Here is a 25,016-nt window from a genome sequence, read left to right as displayed (position 1 = left end):
ATCTAAATGTCACTATGCTGTTGGCTTGTAAGAGAATAATTGCCCAAGGCTGTGAACACAGGAAGTCGGAGCAAGGTGGAGGGGAAGACTTACAGATGGCCTGTGGGCCTGCAGCAGCCACATCCTCCCTCTATCCATGAACACTCCCTCCCTCCCTTCTTTCCATCCCTGAGCCCAGTCAACTGCTTTGGTCAAGGTTGCCAGTAGCAGAGGATTGGCTGCTGGGTTTGGCAGTGTGAAGCCTCTGGCCACCTTGACCAAAGCAGTTGAATGGAAAGGAGGAAGGGAGTTCTCATGATGGCATCCTTTCAGCAACATCTCTCTAGCTAGTCCCGGCCCACTCCACACCCCCATCTTACCATGTTCTTTTCTTCTGTGGCTTGATTTTTTTTTTTAAGGCTGTACTTGTTAGTGAATTTATGTTAAAACTTTATTTTGCCTGTTTGGTTTCCTTACCTTTTTGGTGGTTTGAATGGAAATGGCCTGCAGAGGCTCAGAGAATGGCACTATTAGGAGACATGCTTGTTGTTGGAGTAGGAAGTATGTCACTGAGGGAGGGCTTTGAGGTTTCAGATACTCAAGCCAGGCCCAGTGTCTCTCTCTCTTCTTGCTGCCAGCAAATTCAGATGTAGATCTACCTCTCTGCTCCTTCTCCAGCACCATGTCTGTCTGCATGCTGCCCTACTTCCTGCCATGATAAACCTGTGAACCTATAAGTCAGCCCCAATTAAATGTTTTCCTCGCCAGGTTTGCCTATATTATTGCATATTACAGGGTTTTTCTTTTTTTCAGGGACTGAATATTATTCCATCTTATATTTATACCACAATTTCTTTATCAGTTTATCCACTGATAGACACTTAAGATTGATTCTTTGTCTCGGGCTGTTGTGACAATGAACATGGGAACACAGGTATGTGATATGTTGATTTTACTTCCTTGGGATATAAACCCAGGAAAGAATTGCATGGTAATTTCTATTATTAATGTTTTTGGAAACTATATATTGATTCTTATAGTGGCTGTGCAAATTTACATTCTTCTCTCTCTTTTTTTAAAATATTTATTTATTTATTTATTTATTTATTTATTTATTTATTTATTATGTATACAATAGTCTGTCTGTGTGTATGTCTGCAGGCCAGAAGAGGGCACCAGACCCCATTCCAGATGGTTGTGAACCACCATGTGGTTGCTGGGAATTGAACTCAGGACCTTTGGAAGAGCAGGCAATGCTCTTTAACCACTGAGCCATCTCTCCAGCCCCTAAAATTAAAATTTTTTTACATTAGGATTCTATCTATAATATATATCTACAACAGGAGAATTTTATATTTTTGTTCTCTCCTTCTCTCTCTTTTTTAGGATACAGATTCCTGCTATATAGTCACTGTCTTCCTGCTTCAGTCTCCTTCGCTGGGAAAGGGGGGGGGGGGGGAGAGGGAAGGAGAGAGAGAGGGAGAGGGAGAGGGAGAGAGAGAGAGAGAGAGAGAGAGAGAGAGAGAGAGAGAGAGAGAGAGAATGGGAAAATGTGTGTGTGTGGGGGGGGAATTACCTCTTTGGGAGAGAAAGAAAAGAACCTCAGCTCAGGCTGGAAGGGGAGGGAGTGGGCAGGGCTTATCTCTTAAAGGGACCGGATAGAACATTACATTCCCATCTCTTTTTTATAATAAAAAGACGGGAGGTTAGGCACAATGCTTTAGATAACATGGCGCAGTTCCCCAGGGACCAGTGGCAGGCCACAAGGAGCAAGCCTGTGCCACCACCGAGGCCTCTGTGGGTCCCAGGTGGGTGGGAGGCGGCAGGTGAGAGTCCTTGGCCACTGACCGGACGGTTCCTCGAGGAGCCACTGCAGGTGACCTGAGACTTGGGCAAAGCCTTGGTGACCCTCAGTGGGTGAGAAGCAGACATACGCACCATGCAGAGAAAGTGGGTATAGTTTATTTAGTGGGTTATGAAAGGGAAGGGGGAGAGAGAGAGCGGGAGAGAGGAGAGAGAGAGAGAGAGAGGAGAAGTTACCTCTTTGGGAGAGAGGGAAAGAGAGGGTGTGGGCTGGAGGAGGTGGGCTGTACGCTTCCCTAGGCAGAAGGGGAGGGGTTGGGAGAGGGCGGGGCTTGTCTCTTAAAGGCCAGTGTAACTAGGTGACAGACCAGGACAGCAGATCAAAATTCCCTCCATGTTTGCCCTTCACAATTTCTTCCCACTAGGCAGTGGAATGGGCTTTGATAAGGTACTCCTCTGTTCCAAACTTGCCAGTATTTTTTTTTAGAATAGCTTGGATTTTGGCTAATATAGATGAATCAACACTGACTAGAGAGAAAGTCCTTGTAGTATGACCCTGATGATCAGAGGAATTCCTGAAAAACTTGCTTGAAGGAAAGAGCCAGCTTCTCAAAGTCGTCTCTGATCAGATCTGCACATATGTACTGTATAGCCTCCTCATTCCCAAGGGGAGGGGGGAACCAATCAAGTGACCAGCCACGCATGCTCTGTACTGTGGTATGGTGGTGTGCATACTTACACATTACACACACAGCGTCAGAGTCACACACAGACACAGTCGCAGTGTGAGCGCGCGCGCACAAACGGGTACACACACACACACACACACACACACACACACACACACAGAAGCTTGACCAGACATTGCTGTTTAAAGTGTGTGTTGGAAACATGAATTCATAATAGTTCATTTTTTTTCTCATATTGCTAGGCGTTACCACTTAAATTATATATAATATAAATTAGTAATAAATAAAAATAAATAATATCAAATATTAAATGATAAAATTAATAATTAATAATGTTATAGGTATATAAAAATAAACCAAAACCCTTTAAAAGCTTCACAATTTTTGCTTAACTGCCTGATCAGTTAGGGTAGCTAGTAGCCCTTTGTGAGTAATGGATACCTGAAAGTTGTTATGCCCAAATCCGTGGGTCCCCACAAAATCCAACAAAGGAGACTGAGTCCCATATGTAAAATCAAAGAGCCTTTGTTTTAATCAAGTTTGCAAACTCGGTCTCTCCGCATGTCCAATGTATTGGAATAACCGGAGAGCCCTGAGCTCAATTAGAATTGGGTTTTTAGCCGGGCGGTGGTGGTGCATGCCTTTAATCCCAGCACTCGGGAGGCAGAGGCAGGCGGATCTCTGTGAGTTCCAGACCAGCCTGGTCTGGTCTACAAGAGCTAGTTTCAGGACAGGCTCCAAAACCACAGAGAAACCCTGTCTCGAAAAACCAAAAATAAAATAAAATAAAAATAAAAGAATTGGGTTTTTATAGTAGTAAAGGTGGGGGTGAGGGGTCTCTGAGGTCCAGGACCCCAGACTGGCTGACATTTGTCTAGGGGTGCCCTGGTGAAGTGCTGGCAGGAATTTCCTTTGAATGGTCTGCTCTTGGGTGAGGGTCAGTAACCTCAGCCTGCCAGGCCTTGTCTCAGGGTAAACTATTGAGACTCCAGACTCCATTTAAATTTATCGATGGCCCAGGTGATAATGGTTGGAGGAAGGAAAGAACTTCCTTTCTGCCCAGACTTAGGTTATCATGGCTGGCCCTCACAGAAATGTTGCGAGACTGAATTTAGCTGTGCTGTGAGTTTAAAATCCATGGTAAACTTAAAGACTTAGCAAGAAAGCCAAAATGCAAACCATCACACTAGTACCTTGCTTTGTAGTGTAATACAGTTGTTCCTTGTTAATATGATAATATCTTGGCTGGAACAAGATAATATGTCATTAAAGTTGCACTTGTTTCTTTTTACTCTTCCAATATGACTGCTTGAAATTTTAAAATGACACCTGCAACTTATGCTGTTTCTGCTGGCTCGGCCAGGCCCTGTGATCTGCTCTGCTTTCCCTCTAATGTCATTGTCTAGAGGTCTTTGTTCACACCCATTCCAAAGACAATGACCTCGTGGTTTGGAATAGGCCAAAGATCATTCTGCCTCAGGGCGGCTCCTTCTCTTCCTCAAGCTACTGCCTCATTGGCAGCACTGACCTGACTTTGACACTTGATCACGTCCCCCTTTCCCCTGCGCCTGCTCCCCTCGTTGTAGTAAGTATCTCTGCTATAGCAGTCCACTTTCTGTTGCTGTAGTGAAACACTTGAGGCTGGCACTTCATAAAGAAACGTTTATTTAGCTGGGCGGTGGTGGCGCACCCCTTTAATGCCAGCATTAAAGGCAGAGGCAGGAGGATCTCTGTGAGTTCGAGGCCAGCCTGGTCTACAAGAGCTAGTTCCAGGACAGGCTCCAAAGCTACAGAGAAACCCTGTCTTGGGGGGGGGGGCGGCATTTATTTAGTTTTGGAGGTTTAAGGGCTGACACCTACAGTCTCTGGCGAGGGCTCCTTTGGCTTGTACCACGTTTCGTGGGAGGAGCTTATGTGACAGGAAGCGCTCATAGGATGTGTTCGGCTTGCTCTTTGGTGTGACAGCACAGAAACATATTCATTCATCTTATTGTCTGAGCATGGGGGGGGGGGGCAGTCCAGGAGAGACGATAATTGAGGATCCAAAACAGGTATATGGTGACATTTGTTGAATGAAGAAATAATGATTTCAAATTCAATACTGATTATTCAGTTTCCCTAAACTTATAATAAGAAAAGGTTGCTAGAGTACAAGAAAATTTACAATTCATAAAATACTTTACACAAGAAAGTAAGTGCACTCTAATATGATATAGATACAAGTTTTATTCCTTTAAAAGAAATTAAAGTAAAATAAGCGACTTGACGTTATTCAACTTTGCTATGCTTGTATAATTAATAAGATGGGGTTTTAGAGATGCAAAGCATTAAAGAAAATGGGACTGGAGACGATGGTTCAACAGTTAAGAGCACTGTCTGTTCTTTCAGAGGACCCAGGTTCAGTTCCCAGCACCCACATGGTGGTTCACAACCACCTATAACTTCAGTTCCAGGGAATCCAACACCCTCTTCTGGCCCCTCCTGCATCACACATATACATGGTTCATAGACATACTTATGGACAAAATACTCAGACCCACAAAGTAAATAAATAAATAAAAAAAAACAAGAGTTGAAGAAAGTTGATAAAATACAGATTAAGGTTCTTTTTGTTATTGAAAAATTTTTTTAGACAATATGTTTTGATCACAGTTTTCTCTCCCCCAACTCCTCCCAGATCTGCTCCACCTGCCCACCCAACTACCCAACTGCACGCCCTTTCTTTCTTTCTTTCTTTCTTTCTTTCTTTCTTTCTTCCTTCCTTCCTTCCTTCCTTCCTTTCTTTCTTTCTTTCTCTCTCTTTTTAGGAAACAGGTAAATAGCAACAGCAACAAAAAACCCAAAGCATAATAAAAATAAAACGAAGGAAAAACACTACACACATACACACAATTCATAAAAATACAAAATCAGAAAACATAATATACAAGCAAAAGTCCAGTAAGACAAAAAAAAAACAAACAAAGCAATATTAGATAAAAAGTCTACAAACATGCCTTTGAATTTGTTTTGTGCTGGGAATGGTTAATATTACCAATGAGACTCCATTGGAGAGAACTAATATTTCTTTGCAAATGCATGTCAATTGGAGATAGCTCCTTGGTTAGGGATGGGGGCTCCTGTCCACTTCTCCCTCTCAGCACTGGGACCCTGTCTAGCTTGGGCTTGTGCAGGCTCCATGCATGCTGCCACAGTCTCAGTGAGTTCACATGTGCATCGGTCCTGTTGTGTCTGGAAGACACTGTTTCCATGGAGTCACCCATCCCCTCTGGCTGTTACAGCCCTTCTGCCTTCTTTTCTGCATACATCCCTGAGCCCTGATGGGAGGAGAGTGATGATGAGATCCTGCTTAGAACTGAGTGCTCTGAAAATTCCAGCTGCAGGTCTCTGTGGTAGTTGCCATCTAATGCAAGAGGAAACTTCTTTGATCATGACTGAGCCAGGCACTGATCTATGGGGATAGCAGAATATCCTTAGGAGCCATTTTATTGCTATGTTGCTTTAGCAGAACAATAGTAATGGGTTTTCCCTAGGCCCCTGGCCTGCTCAGCCTCAGTTTCTTGTACCCTAGTTTTATGATTTTTTAAAAATGCTGGCAGGTCCCAGGTGTCAGTAGGCAGGTAGCGAGCTCTGACAGCAGCCAGTCCCAAGGCAGAGACAGCGGTGGGCCATGTGACAGCAGGCAGCAGTCCCTGGTGGGCTGGTCCCACCCAGTGCAGTTTCCCAGCAGCGAGTGGCTGAGCAGGCGACGGTAAGAAGGGACAGGGCAGACACATTGTACAGAATAGAATTGAATATTTATTACTTAGAGGAAAGAGTGTGCGGCAGCGGAGAGACACAGGCACAAAGAGGGAACAGTAAGAAATCCAAGATGGCGGGGGGGGGGAGCAGGAGTCGCCAGGAGTGGGTGTGGCTTGCCTTTTAACGTGACAAAAACCATAACACTTAGCAGTGTCAGTGAAGAATTCCATCTGTGGAGTGGGCCTTAACCCCAAGCAGTTGGCAGCTGGCTTTTCCCACTATTGCACCATCGTATCACACAGGTAGATCACCTGTGTAGACCACAGGGTTTGCCACTGTGCTGGCCACCTTTCTCCTCTGGTAGCATGCAGGGTACCATGTGGTACCATGGGCACTAGTGGGATGGTGAAGGCTCTGGCTGGGCCCCAGCTTTACTTCTCTGTGTTCGATAAGGTATGTAAGTGCTGTCTTCAGCAGCAGGGTCTCACTGTCAGTTTGCCAGGAGAGACCAATATCTTTGGGAATAGCCTGGGTTGTTGGGGGTTTCCATGGGGCTCCTTTGGTCAACGGTTCCACTAGACATGACCCATTCCTGGCCCCTTGGATTATGTTTAACTTGAGAATTGATAATGTTTTATATAATAAACAAAATCTTAAAGAAAATTTGAAAATTTGAAATTTCCAAGTTCTCTTGTCTTAGCATTTTCTAAAAACATTGTAGTCATAGAAACTCAGTTGATTGGGGCATGTTATGGAGCCAAGTTTTTTTTTTTTTTGACACACTGAAACTTTTGAGATGCTGATAATTATAACAAAACTTGTTGTGCTATGAACTAATCTTTGAAGGCAATTGTTTGTCATTCAAAACTCACAGGTCGCCGGCTGTGGTGGCACACGCCTTTAATCCCAGCACTTGGGAGGCAGAGGCAGGCGGATCTCTGTGAGTTCGAGACCAGCCTGGTCTACAAGAGCTAGTTCCAGGACAGGCTCCAAAACCACAGAAAAACCCTGTCTCGAAAAACCAAAAAAAAAAAAAAGACAAAACTCACAGGTCAGGGGAAACAGGGAAGGTTGATCGCTAGGCAGCTGGGAAACCAGGAGGAATCCAGAGCTACAGAGCCTCAGGCCTCTGTACACATGAGGCTGGGATCATGGCTTAGAACCTCTATACGTGTGTGGCTAGTATCATGGCTTGGGACCTCTGTGTGTGTTGTAACTGGGATCACGGCTTGTTGGGACTACAAGAAAGAATGTTAGCCCGGGAAACCAAACTTGGGTCCTCTGCAAGAGCAGTGTGAGCAACTGACCTCTGAGCCATCTCTCCAAACCCAGATGGATTTTTTTTTTTAAATTTAAAAACAGGGTCTTACTGTGTAGCTCTGGCTGGCCTTGAACTCAGAGACACACTTGCCTTTTCCTCTCCAGAGATGGGATTAAATTCCTGTGCTATTCTTAACCCACTCCTTGCCCTAAACCTCATTTGTTTCTCGTTGGCCTGGACCACACTGTTGAGGCTGGACTGGCAGCCCAGCAAGCTTCAGGGGTCCTCCCTGTCTCTGCCGCCATCACACTGGGACTGTCGGCACACTCCACAATGCCCAGGTTTTTATGTTGAGTGTCTGGGATTGAACTCAGATCCTCAAGAACTTTATTGATGGAGCTACCTTCCCAGTGCCCTACCTCTTAACTCTTTTCTATCTTCCTATTCAGCCTCAAGACTATGAAGCAAGGAAAAGAACCAGAGAAAGAAAAGGGAAAATAACTATTTTTTAACTTTTGGTTTTAATTTATAATGTAAGATGTTTACATGTATGAAAGAAATAAGTTAAAAGCAAGAACTTTTTCTTCTTGCAATATATTCATTCTTTCTGTGTAAATTTTATGTAGTCTTGAATGTAGTATTCCCTTCAAAACAAAGACAACATGGATACCTGTGACAATTCAGATTGCAAAATATCAGTAGGTAATATTGACAAATCAGGGATAACACTATATTCAAGGCCTACTTTCAGGCATTTGGGCTTAAAAAAATTCAACTTATACTCACTTATCACATTTTTATAGATACAAGTTGCATGTCAACTCTGGTCACCACCCAGGACTGTGGAAGCAAACCTATCCAGGAGATGTCCTTTGAGAGCTCAGGAGGCAGGCAAGTGCTTTGTTGTGGTCCTATCGGTTGGTTCCCCTTACTGTTCTCAGTGTAAAATAGGGAGACAGAAGCTCCCAAAGAATTCTTTCAAGAAGTTCGCCACCTACAGGAATGAGAGCGACAGTACACATCACAGGCTAAGGGCTCCAGAAGAGCCTGGAGCTGTTAAGTGTGGCAGTGAGGAAAAGGATTTGAGAGGGCAGGATGCTTGCCCAGAGTTCAGAGGGAGAGAATATTCAGGGTGGAATTTCTATATCTATCTTTATATTAAACAGGCTCATTCTGTAGCCCCGGCTGAACTCACCTGGAACTATGTTCACCAGGCTGGTCTTGAACTCACAGAGATCCTTCCCTGTGCTGGAATTAAAGATGTGCAGCACCACACCTAGCTGAGGGTGGTAAATCTTGCCGGGATGCAGAAAGACGCTGAAATCTGAGATGGCCCGAGCGAGAGTGAAAACTTTCCTTTAAGCTCCTAGGTCATTTATCATGTGGCGCACGGTCTGTATTTTCTCACTTAAAGGCTCAGGCAAGCAGTGATGGGGTCGAGTCACGGCAGAGGACACGGCAGTACTTCCAGGGCTCACTCCCACCCGCACAGTGATTAGAACTCCGTGTCCTAGAGTGCCTTTGCAGTAAGCAGTTTCAAGGACAGGTTCTGCCATCAACGGCATTGTGGTTTTACAGATTCTGCGCAGGGCTGTGACTCAATGATAGGTGGCTGCCAAGGCAGTCCCCAGGTGTGAGCCCCAGGTTGATCCCCAGCACTGAAAAGAAGAAATTAAAGAGAAGCAGAAGGAGCAAAGGGAATGAGTTGTAGAGAAGATGGCAGACACTAGACTGAGCAGGATGCAGTACCGGCCGAGGCTGTGAGTCAGCTGCATGGGGAGGCGTTGTGTGCTCGAGTATACACAGTTCAACGGTGAACCGTGACAGGCCCTGTGGATCGGACCTCTTGTCTTTAAACTAACACGCATTTGTGAGCATCTCCTGGAAACCTAAGCTTGTTTGCTCAGCCTTCTTTGTGTTTAGAGGAGGAAACGGGACACTGTTAGAGTGAGTTACGCAGTGGTAACTGCTACAGCCAAAGAAGCTCAGTTTTATGCTAGGCATCCATCTTGATACTCACCAGCCATTTGTCTCTGACTCCAGTTCCTGGACGATAAATTCCCAGTAATCCCGGGTCAGTGACTCCCACCCAAAAATGTACGGCTGTAACTATCTTTGTTACAATATGGCTAACTATGATTTTTCTTATCCAGATACCCAAAGATTGTTTTGAGCAGCTATAACCATTTAGCTTGGCAGAACAGGCTACTTTTTGCTTGCTTGGGTAGCTACTAAAGGTCTTCTTGTGGTTTTCCCCTTTAAAAGTCCTTCCCTCAACCCCCTTCTCAGGGCAGTCTCAAATCTGGCGTAGAGATTATTCATCCCGCTAGCAGCTAATCAACACATCTTTTAAGTCTACACTCTTTTCCCAGGGTTCCCAAACTCCATAGCAAACCCCTTTCCAGGGAGGTTTCTAGCAACCCCTAACTTGGCGAAATGGCAGTTGATGTTAGTGGCCCTCCTTTTCTTGTCCTCGAATGTGGGAATAATTTCTGGAGCCACTGACTGTTCTTGCAACCATGGAGAAATGCCTGAACCAATGCCAGCAGTTGCTACTACTTCTGCAGAGTAATAAGAAAAACACTTTTGTCAAAATTTATGCTTAAGGCGCTGCTAGTTTGATGTTTCCGTTCTTTTCAGAGAGAGCATGCCTAATGTATTTGTCCTTGAAAATTACAGATGCTTCTCACTTCATAATGTTTCACAGTGCACAAAGCATCTAACAGTTACTTGCATAGGCAATTTTCATAGCTCTCTGTCCACCCAACCTACTGGATCAAATTAGCTATGTTTTAGGAGGAAACTGTAGTTGGATCTTGTCTGACTGGCCACACCAAGTGCAGTGTTCTGGTTAGCAAAGTGTTAATTTTATATAAAATGACAGAGTCAGTATTACATTTTCTGGTTGGCCTCATACTCCGGTTGTCATGCTGCCTTTTTGGTGGCTGTCTTTCTGTAGAAAAGTCACTGCTCCGGCATCTCCCTGGAGAGCGCATGTTGTGCTGAGCCTGTTTAATCATCTCCCTCTGGATTCATTAAACACTTTTGCCTACCCAGACCCTCCCCTGCCGGGGTTCTACAAGCTCACAGAGCCTGGCGTTTTCTGCTATTTGTCTTTGTTAATTTAGCTGCTGCCTAAAGCAGAACTGGGTGCTCACAAAGTGTAAGACTGGCACCAGCAAATACCATCAGGTATGACTGAGGGACCTACATGGAGATCCTTCCCCTACATGTGAACTTGATCCTAGAATCGCCCATCTATCTGATAGGTGAATGATTTTTGGTCTTAAATGGTCTCTATAAGAACGCCTGTGTGCCTGACAGGCTTCTAAGCTTGCTAATATAATGTGGAGTTATGATAATTTAGTAGAAAGTAGTTAATAAAAAGAGAAGAAGTTAAATGGGACTTGAATCTGCCTTTACAGCAAGGGGTAGGGATTCACTTTGTCCATATAATATTTTTTTAGACTTAAGATTTGTAGAAAGCACTTTTATTTTATATATGCATATATCCACATAATACATATATGAGTTTGTATATGTGGTTATGTGTGTATTGTGGGTATATGTGTTTATGTGCCATTCCTTAGATACTATCCATCTTTTTTTCCAAGATAGGGTCTCAGTGGGACCTGTGTTGTAAGGAAGGCCACTTGTTTGTTTCCTGGCCACCCAGACTCCCAAAATACTCACACAGAAACTGTGTCAATTAAATCACTGCTTGGCCCATTAGTTCTAGCCTCTTATTGGCTAACTCTTCATTTTAATTTAATACATTTCTATTAATCTGTGTATTGCCACGAGGCTGTGACTTACCTGGTAAAGTTCTGGCATCTATCTCCGGTGGGGCTACATGGCTTCTCTCTGACTCTGCCTTCTTTCTTCCAGCATTCCATTTAGTTTTCCCCACCTAGCTTTACTCTGTCCTATCAGGCCAAGCCAGTTTTTTTATTCATTAACCAATAAAAGCAGCACATAGACAGAAGGACCTCCCTCATCAGACCTGGGGTTTTCCAAATAGGCTAGGTTGGCTGGCCACCTGTCTTTGATAGGCTAGGTTGACTGGCCATCATCTGTCTTTGTTTGATAGGCTAGGTTGGCTGGCCACCTGTCTTTGCCTCCTCAGCACGGGAATTGCAAGTATGTTCTCCCTCACTCCAGCATTTAACATGGGATTCTGGGCATCAAATTCAGGTTCTCACAATTGTGTGGCAAGCTCTTTACCAACCAAGCTGTCTCCTCAGCTTAGAAAGTACTTTCAAAATAAAACATTGAAATTTAGTGGATTCCACTGTGCACCTATGGTCTCTCCCAGATACCATGAACAGGCATACCACAGAGATACTACAGGCTCAGTTCCAGACCATTCTGTGAGAATGTGTATAACAAAGCAAAGCAAGTCACAACTTGTTTTGGTTTCTGGCACATAAACAAGTTACTCTTTGTGTTACATGAACAACAGCATTGTGTCTCAAATAATAGTGCACATGTCTCAATTAAAATAATCTATTACCAAGAACTTGTTAACTATTGTTTCTGCCTTCAGAAGGTGGTGATATTTTTGATTGTGGAAGTTTTGCCTTGATGTTGATAGCCTGACCGAGCAAGTTTGTGATGTTCAATAGATAAAAATCAATAAATGTTATAAATTGCACAATAGATTCAAGGACAGAAATTACATGGTCACCTCTATCGATGTAGAAGAGGATTTTGACAAGATCCAACATTCTTTCCTGTTAAAAAGTCCTGAAGAAAATCAGAATAGAAAGAAATTACTCAGAACGATAAGCTATATATGACAAATTCTTAGCCAACACTATAATGGAAGGAAACCTCAAAACATTATTGCTAACTCCAGAAACTAGACAAAGAGGTACACTATGTCCACTCTTTCTCAATATAGGGCTAGAAGGCTTGGCTAGCGTAGTAAGACATGAGACACAAATAAAAGTGATATAAATCAGGAAGGAAGAAGTCAAAGCATCTCCATGTGCACGTCATGATCCCATACACAAGGACCCTTAAAGACTTTGCCAGGAAACAGGACTGATAAACACCCTGCCCTGCTCTGTGCAGCTGATTCTATACCAGATTAGTACTTCAAATATTCAAAACATTCTGGAGGGGGAAGGTTGCTACCATAGAAAATACGAGAGGAATGTTGTAAGAGGCCCCTGGTTCCTCGTAATTGTAGCTTATGTGGTTTATGTAATTTTTAAACAGAGAAACAACGTGGAGACTTTCCTAATTCCTCTTTCAAGCGGTTACGTTGCCTTAAAGGTTGCCAAGGCTGATTTCAATAGGAGTTGGAGTTCCCTGCATTAGGGACTGGATGTATTTGTTTATTTACAGTTTAATTTTCCATGTTCCAGATTTGATTTCCCAACTGGAATAAAGGTGTTTGGGTTTGGGGTTTCCATTGTACTCGGTTTGTATAGTAGATGATGGTACTTAGCTTCTCTGGAGCCCCCTTCTGGAATTACACACGAATACACAGAGTCTGGAGTACTTGTGTACTGCATATATCCTGATTTGTCTTTCCATAGATCCAAATCTATGACAGACTGTTGTCTAACAAGAGTGTTGGAGATGGGGATCCAAAAGGAATAGTACCCTAACACCTGGTTGAGATATACTCACTAGTGATATTTTGTTACAGTTCCAGTGGGTGTAGGCTTGTGAAGTTTAATTTATTTTGTAAAGATTTGTGTGTGTGTGTGTGTACGTGCACACACACATACACACATGCACATGAATGCAGGTACCCACAGAGGCCCAGAAAGGGTGTCAGAGCCCCCTGGAGCTGGAGTTACTAGTGATTATGAGCTGGCTTGGGTTCTGGGAAACAAACCTGGATCTTCTGCAAGAGCAGTGCACGTACTCTTTGTAACCACCTCTCCAGCCCTGTGGACTGCTCTGTAATCACAGGGGACTTGGGACAGCTGGGGTTCGGGACCTTCTCATAAATTCTTCCCTCCTTCAGCCACGTCTAAAGTGGCCAAAAAATATTGGATATTTAAAGTGGCCAAAAAAAAATGGAATAAAACAGAAAAATGTAAGTGTTGCAGCTCTGAGGGGAAATTCCCAATGCACGTTTTGTAGCTCTGAGGGGAAAGACTTCCCCAATGGAAGTGTCACAGCTCTGAGGGGAGAGGTTTCCCTTGTGTGTTACAGCTCTGAAAAGGTATCTTGGCAGCCAGGAGCCAAGGAATACCACAGAGTCACACCACACAACAAACCTCACACAGGGCATTTATTGGGAAAGACGCTAGAGTGACTGCCTCTGCTTGGGAGAGAAGCAGCAAAGAACTTAACAGGAGGCAGGCTTATATAAGTTTTTTGGGGGAAGAGTTTCCAGAGTGGAAAATTTCAGGGTAGCGATTAGTGAAATTTCAAACCAAGCCCAGGGATTGGTGGGATTACATGCCCACACCCAGAGGGGGGCTCAGAACTCTCTCACCCTACCAAGAAACAAGGCTACTTGATTTCTCACAAAGATGCAAAAAATACACATTGGCGAAAAGACAGTCTCTTCAACAAATGGTGCTTAGAAAAATAGATGTATACATGCAAAAGAATAGAACTGGATCCTTATTTTCACTCTGCAAAAAAGCAGCTAATATGGATCAAGGACCTCGAACTCCTTCCTGAAATGCTGACCTGCATAGCTGAGAAAGCAGGGAGCATCTTTCAGGATAGAGGTACAGGGAAGAACTTTCTGAGCAGGACTCTGATGGCCCAGGAAGGCCAACTATCAGTCATGCATTGTCATGAAATTAAAAGCAGGAGCAGAGGAAATTGACAATCAAATTAAAGGACTGCATATAGATTGGGAGAAAATCTTTGTAAGCTATAGATTTGACAGGACATTAATATATAGAATATACAAAGAACTCAATAAACTAAACGTAAAGAAAACACACAGCCCAATCTGCACGGACTACAGAGAATTCTCAAGAAACACAAATGGAGCCAGGCCACCTTTAATCCCAGCACTCCGGAAGCAGAGGCAGATGAATCTCTGAATTCGAGGTCAGGCCTGGTCTACAGAGCAAGTTCCTGGACAGTGAGGGCTACACAGAGAAATCCTGTCTTGAAAAACCAAAACCAAACCAAACCAAACCAAACAAAAACAAACAAGTAAACAACATCAAAAATCCCCACAAATCTCCTTAGACACCAGGGAAATGAACCCCACAAATCTCCTTAGACACCAGGGAAATGAACATTAAAACAACTTTGAGATTCCATTCCACCCCATTCAGAATTGCTGTTTATCAAGAAAACAAAATACAAATACTGGCAAGGTGTGGGAAAGGAGGGACCCTTTCCCCGCTGTGAAGGGAGTGTAAACTGGCGCAGGCACTATGGAAGTGGTGTGGAGGTTTCTCTAAAGCTGGAAGTGGAACTACTGTATGACCCAGTCGTATGGCTTCCTGACATATTTCCTAAGGGTTCCATATCCTGCTATAGACACACTTGCACACCCACATTTACTGTGGTTCTATGCAAAGCGGCTAGGACACGGAATCAGAGGAGATAGATGATATCCACCAATTGTTGCATGGGCAATGAAAATGTGGTATATGTACACAACGGGATTTTATTCATCTGGAAAGACGAATATAATTTGCAGGAAAATGACCAGTGAAATATTGTGCTAAGTGAGGTAACCCAGGCCCAGATGGACACGTGCCACATGGATGTGAGTTTCAAATTTATATATTTATTATTTATGTGGAGTGTCTGTAGATGTCAATGAGCCAGAAAGGTCCTGTAGGAGGGGGAGGGAAAGAGGCCTCAGTGTGGGAGGGGATGGTAGACCATGTGATTTGAAAGCAGAGGGAGGGTGCTGGAGAGATGGCTCGGAGGTTAAGAGCATTGTCTGCTCTTCCAAAGGTCCTGAGTTCAATTCCCAGCAACCATGTGGTGGCTCACAGCTATCTCAGGCATACACACAGACAAAATATTGTATACATAATAAATAAATAAGTATTTTAAAAAAAGAAAGCAGAGGGAGAATACGGGAATTTAGGGGGTAGGAAAGGGGAAGGGTGAGTTAACAAAACTAGTGATGTATGGAAAAAGCCTTATGGAAATCCAATATGTTGTATATTAATTAAAGATAATTTTAAAGAAGGGTTTTGAATGGAAGGCTAACAACATTAAGAAGTTTAATATTAAGAACGTCTCCATTCATTCCTAGCACCTGGGAAGCAGAGGCAGGAGGAACGCATGTGTGAACCAGCCCGGACAGCCTAGGAAGTTTTAAGTCAGCCAGGATTTCATGATGAGACCTTCTCTCAGAATCCTCATCACCCTGACCAGGGGACACAGCTCAGTTGGTAGACTCTGAAGTGGAGACACACTGTTAGGAGACAGACACAATCGACCTGGTGCGTGAGTGTTGCTGTGAACCTTGAATCTGTAAAAACGCAATTATCTCTAAATCAAGATGATTAACAAAGGATGCTAAACCTGATCCCCAGAGATCTATTCTATTCAAGGATTCTTCTGTGCTGAGTATGGCAGATTTCTTACCTGTTTCCAGCTTGCCAGAACAACTTATGGCTAAATTACTAATGGATGATAATTCCGTCCTTATATAAAATGTGTGGAGATTCTTTTAATATGTTGAACAGACTTAGCTTGGAGCCAGGTGTATAGTTTGGCGGTACAGGGCTTCCGTTGCACCTCAGAGGCTCTGGGTTCCGACCCAGATGGCAAGAACTTGGCTGAATTGCTTCTATTTGTTCTTCCCTAGACCTGTGATTTACTTTCTTCAGAGAGCGTTTTTTTCTCATCACCTGTACTAAGGGCAGAGAGGAGGGTGTGTGGTGCTTCCCTCTGCACTTCCCATCTAGTCCTTTTTAGTAGTCACTTCCTGAGCCCAGGGTTGGAGTTTTCTTGGCTAGGTTGAAAGCCAGCAAGCCTCCTTGATTTTTCCTGTCTCTGCCCACCTTGAAACTGGAGTTTAAGGCATCTGTGAGATGCCTGGTTTGTTATGTGGGCGCTGGGTTCTGAACTGTACTGCTTAGGATTGCTCAACAAGCACTCTAACCGCTCCAAGTGGCCATCTCTCCAAGACCACTTATATTTCAAGAGACGGATGAAATGAAAAGAGTTGTACAAAGCCCTGTTTTGTGAATCCATTATATCCAGGCATTGGATTTCCTTGTTCTTGAGTCTCTGAGAATGGAGCAATGACAACCAGTGTTAGAAGAAGGTGGCAAAACCCATCTCTTTTGCAGCCTGCTCCTATGCAGGAGAAGCCAGCTTGTAGGGCTCAGGTACCGGGTAGGGCGGTGATGCTCAAGCTACGTTAGGTTCAAGGACCAAAGAGGTCCTCCAGGTAGTGAAGTGGGCCAGGCGGGCAATCCTGAGGGCTGGTGGAGAGGTTTGGCCTTGTCAATCCAGAGGCGAGCCAGAGTGGGCGTGGCTACGGAGGGCGTGGTATAAGGGCAGGCGGGGTGCAAGGGGAGGGCTTGGCGCTAGGGAGGGTTGTAACGCTGGGGAAGGTTAGGGCGGAGACAAATGGGGCGGAGCCCGGGGCGAGGGCAAGGCTTAATAGGGGAGAAGCTGAGCGGGAGAGGGCGGTGCTAAATGGGAAGAGCTGTGGGGACGAGGGCGGGACTAAGGGGCGGAGCTAAGCGCGAGGAGGTAGGGGCGGGGTCGGGCGAGGGCGGAGCTCAGAGGGGCGGGGCCTGATCTTTTCCAGCGGCCAGGCTGGTGTTCGTACGCAGGTCCTTGCTTGGCAGCTGAAGGGCCGCCTCGGGGCTCGAGGCGAGGGCTTCTTTCGCTTCCCCGGGCCATGGAGCGGCTGACGTTGCCTCCCGGCGGCGCGGCGGCGGTTGACGAGTACCTAGAGTACCGGAGGTGAGGCCTTAATCTGCTTCCCGGGGCGGACTCCGTTCCCGGCTGAGTCTCTCGTCGTAGGAGCACAGTGGGGCGAGCAGGGATCCCGCAAGAGCTTTAGGGTTCCGGGACTCCGTTCCTGGGCTGTTCGGGAGGCCTGGATTAATTTCACATTTTCACTTCTGTAATTAAATATGCCGACAGACGGTTCTATACTTGAATGAGTCTCTTCCAAGACCTCTTGAGTCTCACCTGATAAGGGGTGATTAACGACTTTTATAGTGGGTCCTTTTTTGTTTTTCTTAGTAACAGTTGAAGCAGTCGGGACCTATAAAAGTTAGTAGACGTCAGTTTGCACATTTAATTCAGTGATGGGTAAGGCATGAACTGATGAATGCACTTCCAACCCTAGGGAGATGGTTTTAGGACTTGGTTTCAGAGATTTCTCTCCGAAGCAGGGGCCACAGCTGCTTGCTTCTTTGGCTCAAGGTTGCACTAAGGCTAATACATCAGCCTCCAAGTTCCTCTCTCCTAAGTTTCATTTTGGCAGTTGGGAAACTGGGAAAATGGGGTTTACAGACGACTTGTCAGGAGTATGTGTGGGAACAAAAGAAAGGCTAGAAGTGTGGTGCTTCCCCCAAGTCATTTGGGGGCATCTCTCTAGGCAGTTGGGTTTCCCGGCATACTGCTGTATTGGTGTAGTAATGTTTAGAACTTTCTGAAGATTTTCAACAGGAAATCTGAGATGTAACAGCTTGATCATTCTAAATTTGAGATGTAACAGCTTGATCATTCTATCTGTCAGGTTTCTAATGCTATGATAAAACACCACGGTCGAAAGCAACTTGAGGAGAAAGGGGTTGATTTCATTTACAGCTTGAAGTCCATCATCTGGGGAATTCAAGGCAGGAGCTAATGCAGTGCCCATGGAGGGGTGATGCTTGCTTTGCAGCTCAGGGCTTGCTCAGCCTGCTTTATTTATTTATTTATTTTTTATTATTTTTATTTTTATTTTTTAAAAGAACTATCAAGTCCTGTTTGTTTATTTATTTATTTATTTATTTATTTATTTATTTATTTATTATGTATACAATATTCTGTCTGTGTGTATGTCTGTAGACCAGAAGAGGGCACCAGACCCCATTACAGAAGGTTGTGAGCCACCATGTGGTTGCCAGGAATTGAACTCAGGACCTTTGGAAGAGCAGGCAATGCTCTTAACCACTGAGCCATCTCTCCAGCCCCTATTTTTTATTTTATTTTATTTTATTGCACCCTAGACACTGCCTAGGAGTGGCACTGAGCACAGTGAACTGGGCCTTTCTACATCAATCAGCAAACAAACCACAGGCTTGCCCACAGGCCAATCTAGTTGGGGGCATTTTCTCAATTGAGATTTTATATTTCTATATGATTCTCAAGTTGGCGTCAAACTAGCTAGCACACAGTCTTCATGGCAGGTCTACCCATCACATATTTACCCTCTTACCTCTAGCGGGGCTGGCGTACCTCTAGCGGGGCTGGCGTCATTCCTTTTGGCTCTCTGGCTTTTCCCTGGAGGAAGTCACTTGATCCTGAGGCTGACCGAATGAAGACTTACATATTTACAAACATGGATTGGACTTTCACTTTTCTCTTGTCCAGAAAATGCTAGGGACAGGCTCATGGGAAATTATTTGTGCAAGCGTAAGTAGCATGGGACATGTCCCTTTAAGAGAGGTTATCATGTCCTTTAACCATCAGCAAGCTTTGAGAGACATGAGGACTTGGGCTCCTAGATATAAAAGGGCTATATGGGGGAGGCTCCCGAAACGATCTCCATCAGAAATAAACTTTCCAACGGTCAGTGGCTGACATTTCAACCCAGAGGGCAGTGAGTTCAAGGTCAGTCAAAACCACGTGTGGAGAACCTGCTGAAAAACTGAGGACTGAGATGTAGCTCAGTGGTAGAACCATTGCCTAGCACTTGGGAGGCCTGGGTTCTGCAAACACAGAAAAAAATACCAAATGAAGGCTTCTTCGCAATTTTCTTTAATTTTGACTTAGCTTGGGTGGGAGGCGTCTGGAGGGAGTATACAGTCTTCCTACTCAAAGTGTCAGAAGGTGGGTCCACTGGTATCCCGCCTCACCTGGGGCTTACTCAGACTCAGTGACTGAGTTCTGCAGTGAACCAGAGACACTGGAGACGATGGATGTACAATAAAGTCTGAGTGCTCAGGTTGGAAATGTAAACACCAGCATTCTCTTTAAAGGTCTGCATTTGACTTAAGAGCTTTCTGGTACTCCTGATATTCTTTGATGGCTATCTCAAATAAGTTCATTATTAAGAACTATTGTGTGTATCTAGAATGTTTAAGCAAAGAAGAGAAAAATCAAAAGAATAAAGGAGAGAGCCAGAGGGTGAGCATTTGGGAAGAGGAAGGACTGAGCACAGGCAATGGACACAGGAGTGAAAGAGGATGGGACAAAGCTGTTTTTCTAGTCCTGACTCTGTCATAGACTTTTTTGTTTTCTTGGCAGATAAGTGTATAGAAATATATTCCATGCTGTAAGTATAACATCTAATGTGAAGCTCACAGCTTCGGAAAGGGCATTCTAACATTGTATCTTTGGGGCTGGTTAATTTCAGTGTGTGAAATTTTATTTGCCAGTTTATTAAAAAAAAAAGATTGTGTTGATTGTATAGCTTATAAATTGGGGTTTCATTTTCTCTTCTTCCCTTCTTCTTCTTCTTCTTCTTCTTCTTCTTCTTCTTCTTCTTCTTCTTCTTCTTCTTCTTCTCCTTCTCCTTCTTCTTCTTTTTTTTTTGTTGTTTGTTTTTTAAGACAGGGTTTCTCAGTGTAGTTCGGGCTGTACTGGAACTTGCTTTGTAGATCAGGCTGGCTTTGAACTCCGATTCTGCCACCTGCCTCTGCCTCTTGAGTGCCGTAATTAAGAGCATTTGGGTTTCGATTTTCTACTGCAACCAGCTGTTTCAAAGCATGGAGAAGTATGTAATGTACAAAAAAATCACATAAACATTCTATAAATAACACGTCAGCCAAGATGTAAAATAAGTAAATAAATTTATTTAAAGAAGAAATTAAAGGGAGATATTTTCAAAGAGAAATTTCTTCCGCTATGAACAATTGAAAATTTTTTTAATTGTATTTTTTCTTTCTTCTAGCAAAGCAATTTTCCCCCATAGAAATAGTTTTCTTTTTCATAAGATTTTGGAATCATATGAAACTTCAAAACGTCTGATCACCCATTATATACCATGACTTTGAGCTTGTGTAAATCAAAACATTTCAAGGTTTTCAGAGCTCACATGACTTTCAGCTTCTGTCCAGAGGTCAGGTAGGCCAAAATGTTATGTTGACTTCTGCACTGATAGAGTTTTAATTTTAGGTACTATTTCATTGGTTTGTTTTGGTTTTCTTTTGAGACATGGTTTCTCTATGTAGCCCTGGCTATCCTGGAACTTGCTCTGTAGACCAGGGTATCCTTGAACTCACAGAGATCTGCCTGCCTCTGCCTCCCGAGAGCTGGGATTAAAGGTGTGAATTAAAGTACTGTTTTAAAAGGGTGAAAACATAACTTTTAGAAGTTTAAGCTCAAGATTTGCATTTTCTCCAGACAGGGGCTTGCTGTGTATTTCAGGCTGGCCTCTAATTCATCTTCCTGCCTTAGCCATTTCATATGGATTTTGGGAGGACACCACATCTGGTTTCAGATCTAGCTTTTAATGAATGAATGTTTGTTTCAGAATTAAGGAGAGCCTGAGATGAGTAGTGATGACCACTGATAGACCTTGATCAGTGTAGAGTCCCCTTTCTGCTGCTGTGATGAAATGCCATGAGCAAGAGAAGTTGAAGAAGGAAGGATTTGTTTGGGCTTATGGTTCCAGAGGGGTTAGAGTCCATTATGGCGGGGATTATGGCATGGTGGCAAGAACAGGAAGGTGGCTGACCATTTTTTGTCCGCACACAGGAAGCAGAAACAGACAGAACAGGAAGTGGAGAAAAGCTATAATCTCTCAGTGCTGGCTTTGAGCAATGTACTTCCTCCAGCATGAGTGCACCCCTAAAGGTTCCATGATGTCACCAAACAGTCCCACCAACTGAAGACCAAGTGTGCAGATACAAGAACCTATGGGGACATTTCTCAGTCAGACCACCACAATCAGTGAAGTCATGTTTAAAAATTGTTACCTACAATCTTCTATATGGGAAGAGAATGTAGAAAAGATTTCTTTCTTCAGACATCCCTGGGTTCATGGCAAAAGTGCCTAAAATAAAAGGAAGATTGACAAGGGAAACACTTACAGAGTCAAGTTTATGTGGCATGGGAGTGAAAAAATAATAAACACACAGGAAATACTGTAACTTTATGCTTAGGTTTATGGAATGGGGACCAGCCAGAGAGAAACATGACCTAAGAACAGCAAGGTATGACCTAATGGCAATGAACTGGGGAACTTAGCAAAGCCTGTGTGTGTAGATCCATCTGTAAGTATGTGGGTGGAAGGAGGCTCCTCCTGGAACAAGGGGTAGGTCCTGTTTCAGGGAAGGATATTTGGGAAGGTGAGAGTAGCAGTCCTGCTTTGACTATTTGTTCAAGAAGGTGCTTGCCAAGTGTCGGGGGAGGTATGGTACACCCTGAACTCCATCAGAAGCAGCAGTTTTATTGTTACCGTTTGCAGTTTGACTATGTATTTGTGTTGAAAGGAAAAAATCCAAAGTCAAAGCTACTTTTCATTTAAATATACAAGAATAATTTAATTTTAGAGTTTAGTATTTTGGGCCTGGAAAATTTTCAGGGTTATAAGAATACTTTTTGTTGTAGAATTGTTGGTGAGGACGATGGAGGGAAACTGTTTACTCCTGAGGAGTATGAAGAGTACAAGAAAAAAGTCTTACCCATGCGTTCACGGAACAGGTTATTTGTGAGCTGGCGGTCACCAACAGGAATGGACTGTAAACTGATCGGCCCCGAGACACTGTGTTTTTGTACACATAGGTAAGATATTGCATCATTTATTTTAAAAAAATTATTTTTACTTATGTATATGTGTGTGTCTGGGTGGATATGTGCACGTGAGTGCAGGTGCCTTTGAAGCCAGAGGCGTCAGATATGCCTGGAGCTGGGGTTACAAATGGTTGTGAGCCACCTGAGAGAGGTGCAGGGAAGGGGATTCTGCAGGAACAGTGGGCACACTCAACTGATGAGCTGTCTCTCCAGCCTATTTTAGCGCTTGTTAATGAAAATGAAAGTTACGGCAAATACATGTCTTCCTCCTATAAATAACATTGTGATGATTAAGAAGCATTTGATGCCAGCATTTACATAATGCACTAGGATTATGTAAAGGTTTTTAAACGTATAAGAAACCCCCGTACTGTGTTAAAACTCATCACAGGGTCTGTCACCATGAACAACTCTTATTTTGCCATTGGCAAAACCAGAGGATGGTGTTTGTCCAGAGGTCTTTCGGTGTGGTGAAGGTAGCACCTACTGGTCCTATTATTAAAAAAATAGGACATGGGGTCACACTGACCCCCGCTGGTCAGACTACTCATCCACCAATAGACCCATTTCTCAGGATTACGAATCACTCTTTATATTCGCGGGGAGCTGGGTTGGTGTTTTCCACGTTGTATTTGTTGGCTCAGTTCTTTGTGAGAGGGTTCCATTATGCAGTCCAGGCTGGCCTGGAACTTGCTGTGCAATCATCCCACATAGCCTCAAACTCATGCTTCTCCTGTTTGCCGGCTGCTGGGATGACAGGTGCGACCACCATACCTCGCCCCTACCTTGACCTATATTGAAGAAAATACAAATTCTTCTGACTTCAAATGGCTGTGTTCAAGAACATCATTGAGAGAAGAGACGTGAGGGGTCAGTCATGATGTGTGTTGTTTGTGTTGTTGTGCATACATTCCTTCAGATTGTTCTACCATCTCACAATTGTAAATAGCAAAATGACCAACGTGCGTTGTAAAAAGTACAAAATGAAAAATCCACCGAACCTAGTACTTTTTCTTAGGGACCAGGTTTGACTTTTTGTTCTAAGGAATCCATTGAAGGGGAACCGCCCTGCTTCAACAGCAACCTGCGAGGCTCTTTCTGAGAGACTCTTTGTCTAGTTGCTATTTACAGAGTTGTAGTTTGCCAGAAGTTGTTAGGCAGTTGCTAGGATGAGTAATGTGTGTAGATTGGATTTAGACTTACCTAGAAACCATAACCAAAAGCACTGTGGAGGACTGGAGGATGATGGGTACATGTTGATATCTGTCAAAACTGAAGGGGTTGGGCAAATGTGTGGTAGTCTTATGATGTATGCTTGTGAATGTCTAGTGCCAGTTTCTGTGTGGAATTTGTGCGGTCTGGAAATGACCCTCGAAATCCAACCCAATGATGATGAAGAAATTTCTCTGTGGTATTCCTCACTTAATGAATTCCTATCTCACACATGTTTTTCTGTTTATAAAAGTGAAACATGGTTATTAAGAGAAACAGGGCATATATAGAAAGTAGAACACTCACCACCCGAAGCCTGCTGCTGTTAGTGCTTCCCATTTTGCCTGTATAATTTCTCTTTACAGTGTTCACTTAGTTGTATTCTGTGCATTCATAAAACAACACTGTCTTTTCACGATCGAATCACAGGAAATGTGCATGCGTGTGGCTATTAGCAATCTCAAGGCAGGTCTCAAATAACTAGTCCATGTCTCAGCTAGTCCACTGTTGTTCTCCGAACTGTGAGTGAGACTCCAGGGGTGCCAGGCAGAAAGGCAGGTTATAGGAGTGGAGACTCCAATTGCTGTTCTTCCCTTGGCTTTAACCAATCTAAATTCTAAATATTTTATATATATAGTATTGTGATTCTCTGGTTTTCTTTTGTCACTCTCTTTAGATAAAAAAAACTGCTCTCTAGTAATGGATTTGTCCATTCTCTTTTTGCCTATTATACATAAATATCTACTAGTATGTGTACTATTGCCAACACTGCCTTTATGTGAAACCCTTATCTATATGTGAAATTATTTACTTGAGGTGTGTTTTCCAAAATTAATTTCTAGGGTAAGAGGATGGAATTTTTAAAGTTTCTTGAAACACCAAATGGAACTGGTTGTTTTGTCATAATCTCTTTTCAAAAACTTTTCAAAAACAAAAAAAATGATTTTTTATTATTTTATGTGTATGCAAAACCAAAAACACACAACTTAAAATACCTTATCAATACCATTACTTCATTTTGATGTTGAAAGTTAAAAATTAAATTATAGTTAAGGAACTATCATTAATATTTTATTAAATTTGTTTTAGGTTTAGATAGCAAAGCATAAAAATAAATTTAAGTGATGTACTTTGATGAAAACCATTCTTTTTAAAAAACCTTACATTTATATTAATTCATTCATTGTGTATGTGTGGGTATATGTGTACATGTGTGAGGTCAGTGGGTCCAGAAGAACAAACTCAGGACAGTAGGCTTTGCAGCAAGTCCCTTCACCCACTGAGGCATCTCTCAGGCCCTCTTAGTTTCTTGGTGTGTTAGGACACTCATTGTCTTGTGCATAGCACACAAATGCTCTACCTACCTAACCTTACAAATTTCATATAATTTTACTCTCTCTCTCTCTCTCTCTCTCTCTCTCTCTCTCTCTCTCTCTCTCTCTGTGTGTGTGTGTGTGTGTGTGTGT

At 43.4% G+C, this 25,016-nt stretch overlaps 1 protein-coding gene across 3 annotated transcripts in view; it reads left to right on the top strand.

Moving 5' to 3' along the window:
- Positions 1–25,016, top strand: part of Fam221a (family with sequence similarity 221 member A) — a 46,982-nt gene that overhangs the window by 3,015 nt on the left and 18,951 nt on the right. The window contains exons 1-2 of one of the 3 annotated variants that reach the window (XM_050126616.1): positions 17,206–17,349; positions 22,156–22,329. In XM_050126616.1, coding sequence (XP_049982573.1) covers positions 17,285–17,349; positions 22,156–22,329 — 239 coding nt within the window. In that variant the 5' untranslated portion in view covers positions 17,206–17,284. Of the gene's footprint in view, positions 1–17,205; positions 17,350–18,399; positions 20,668–22,155; positions 22,330–25,016 lie in introns of those variants that run through there. The other 2 variants (XM_050126614.1, XM_050126617.1) reach the window with 2 other exon arrangements.

The sequence above is a fragment of the Alexandromys fortis genome, unplaced genomic scaffold (assembly GCF_014885135.2).
Source record: "Alexandromys fortis isolate MF-2015 unplaced genomic scaffold, M_Fortis_MF-2015_v1.1 scaffold_245, whole genome shotgun sequence".
Lineage (NCBI taxonomy): Eukaryota > Metazoa > Chordata > Mammalia > Rodentia > Cricetidae > Alexandromys > Alexandromys fortis.
The sequence above is the reverse complement of the archived record's forward strand: the minus strand, read 5'-3'. Positions and strand labels throughout refer to the sequence as shown.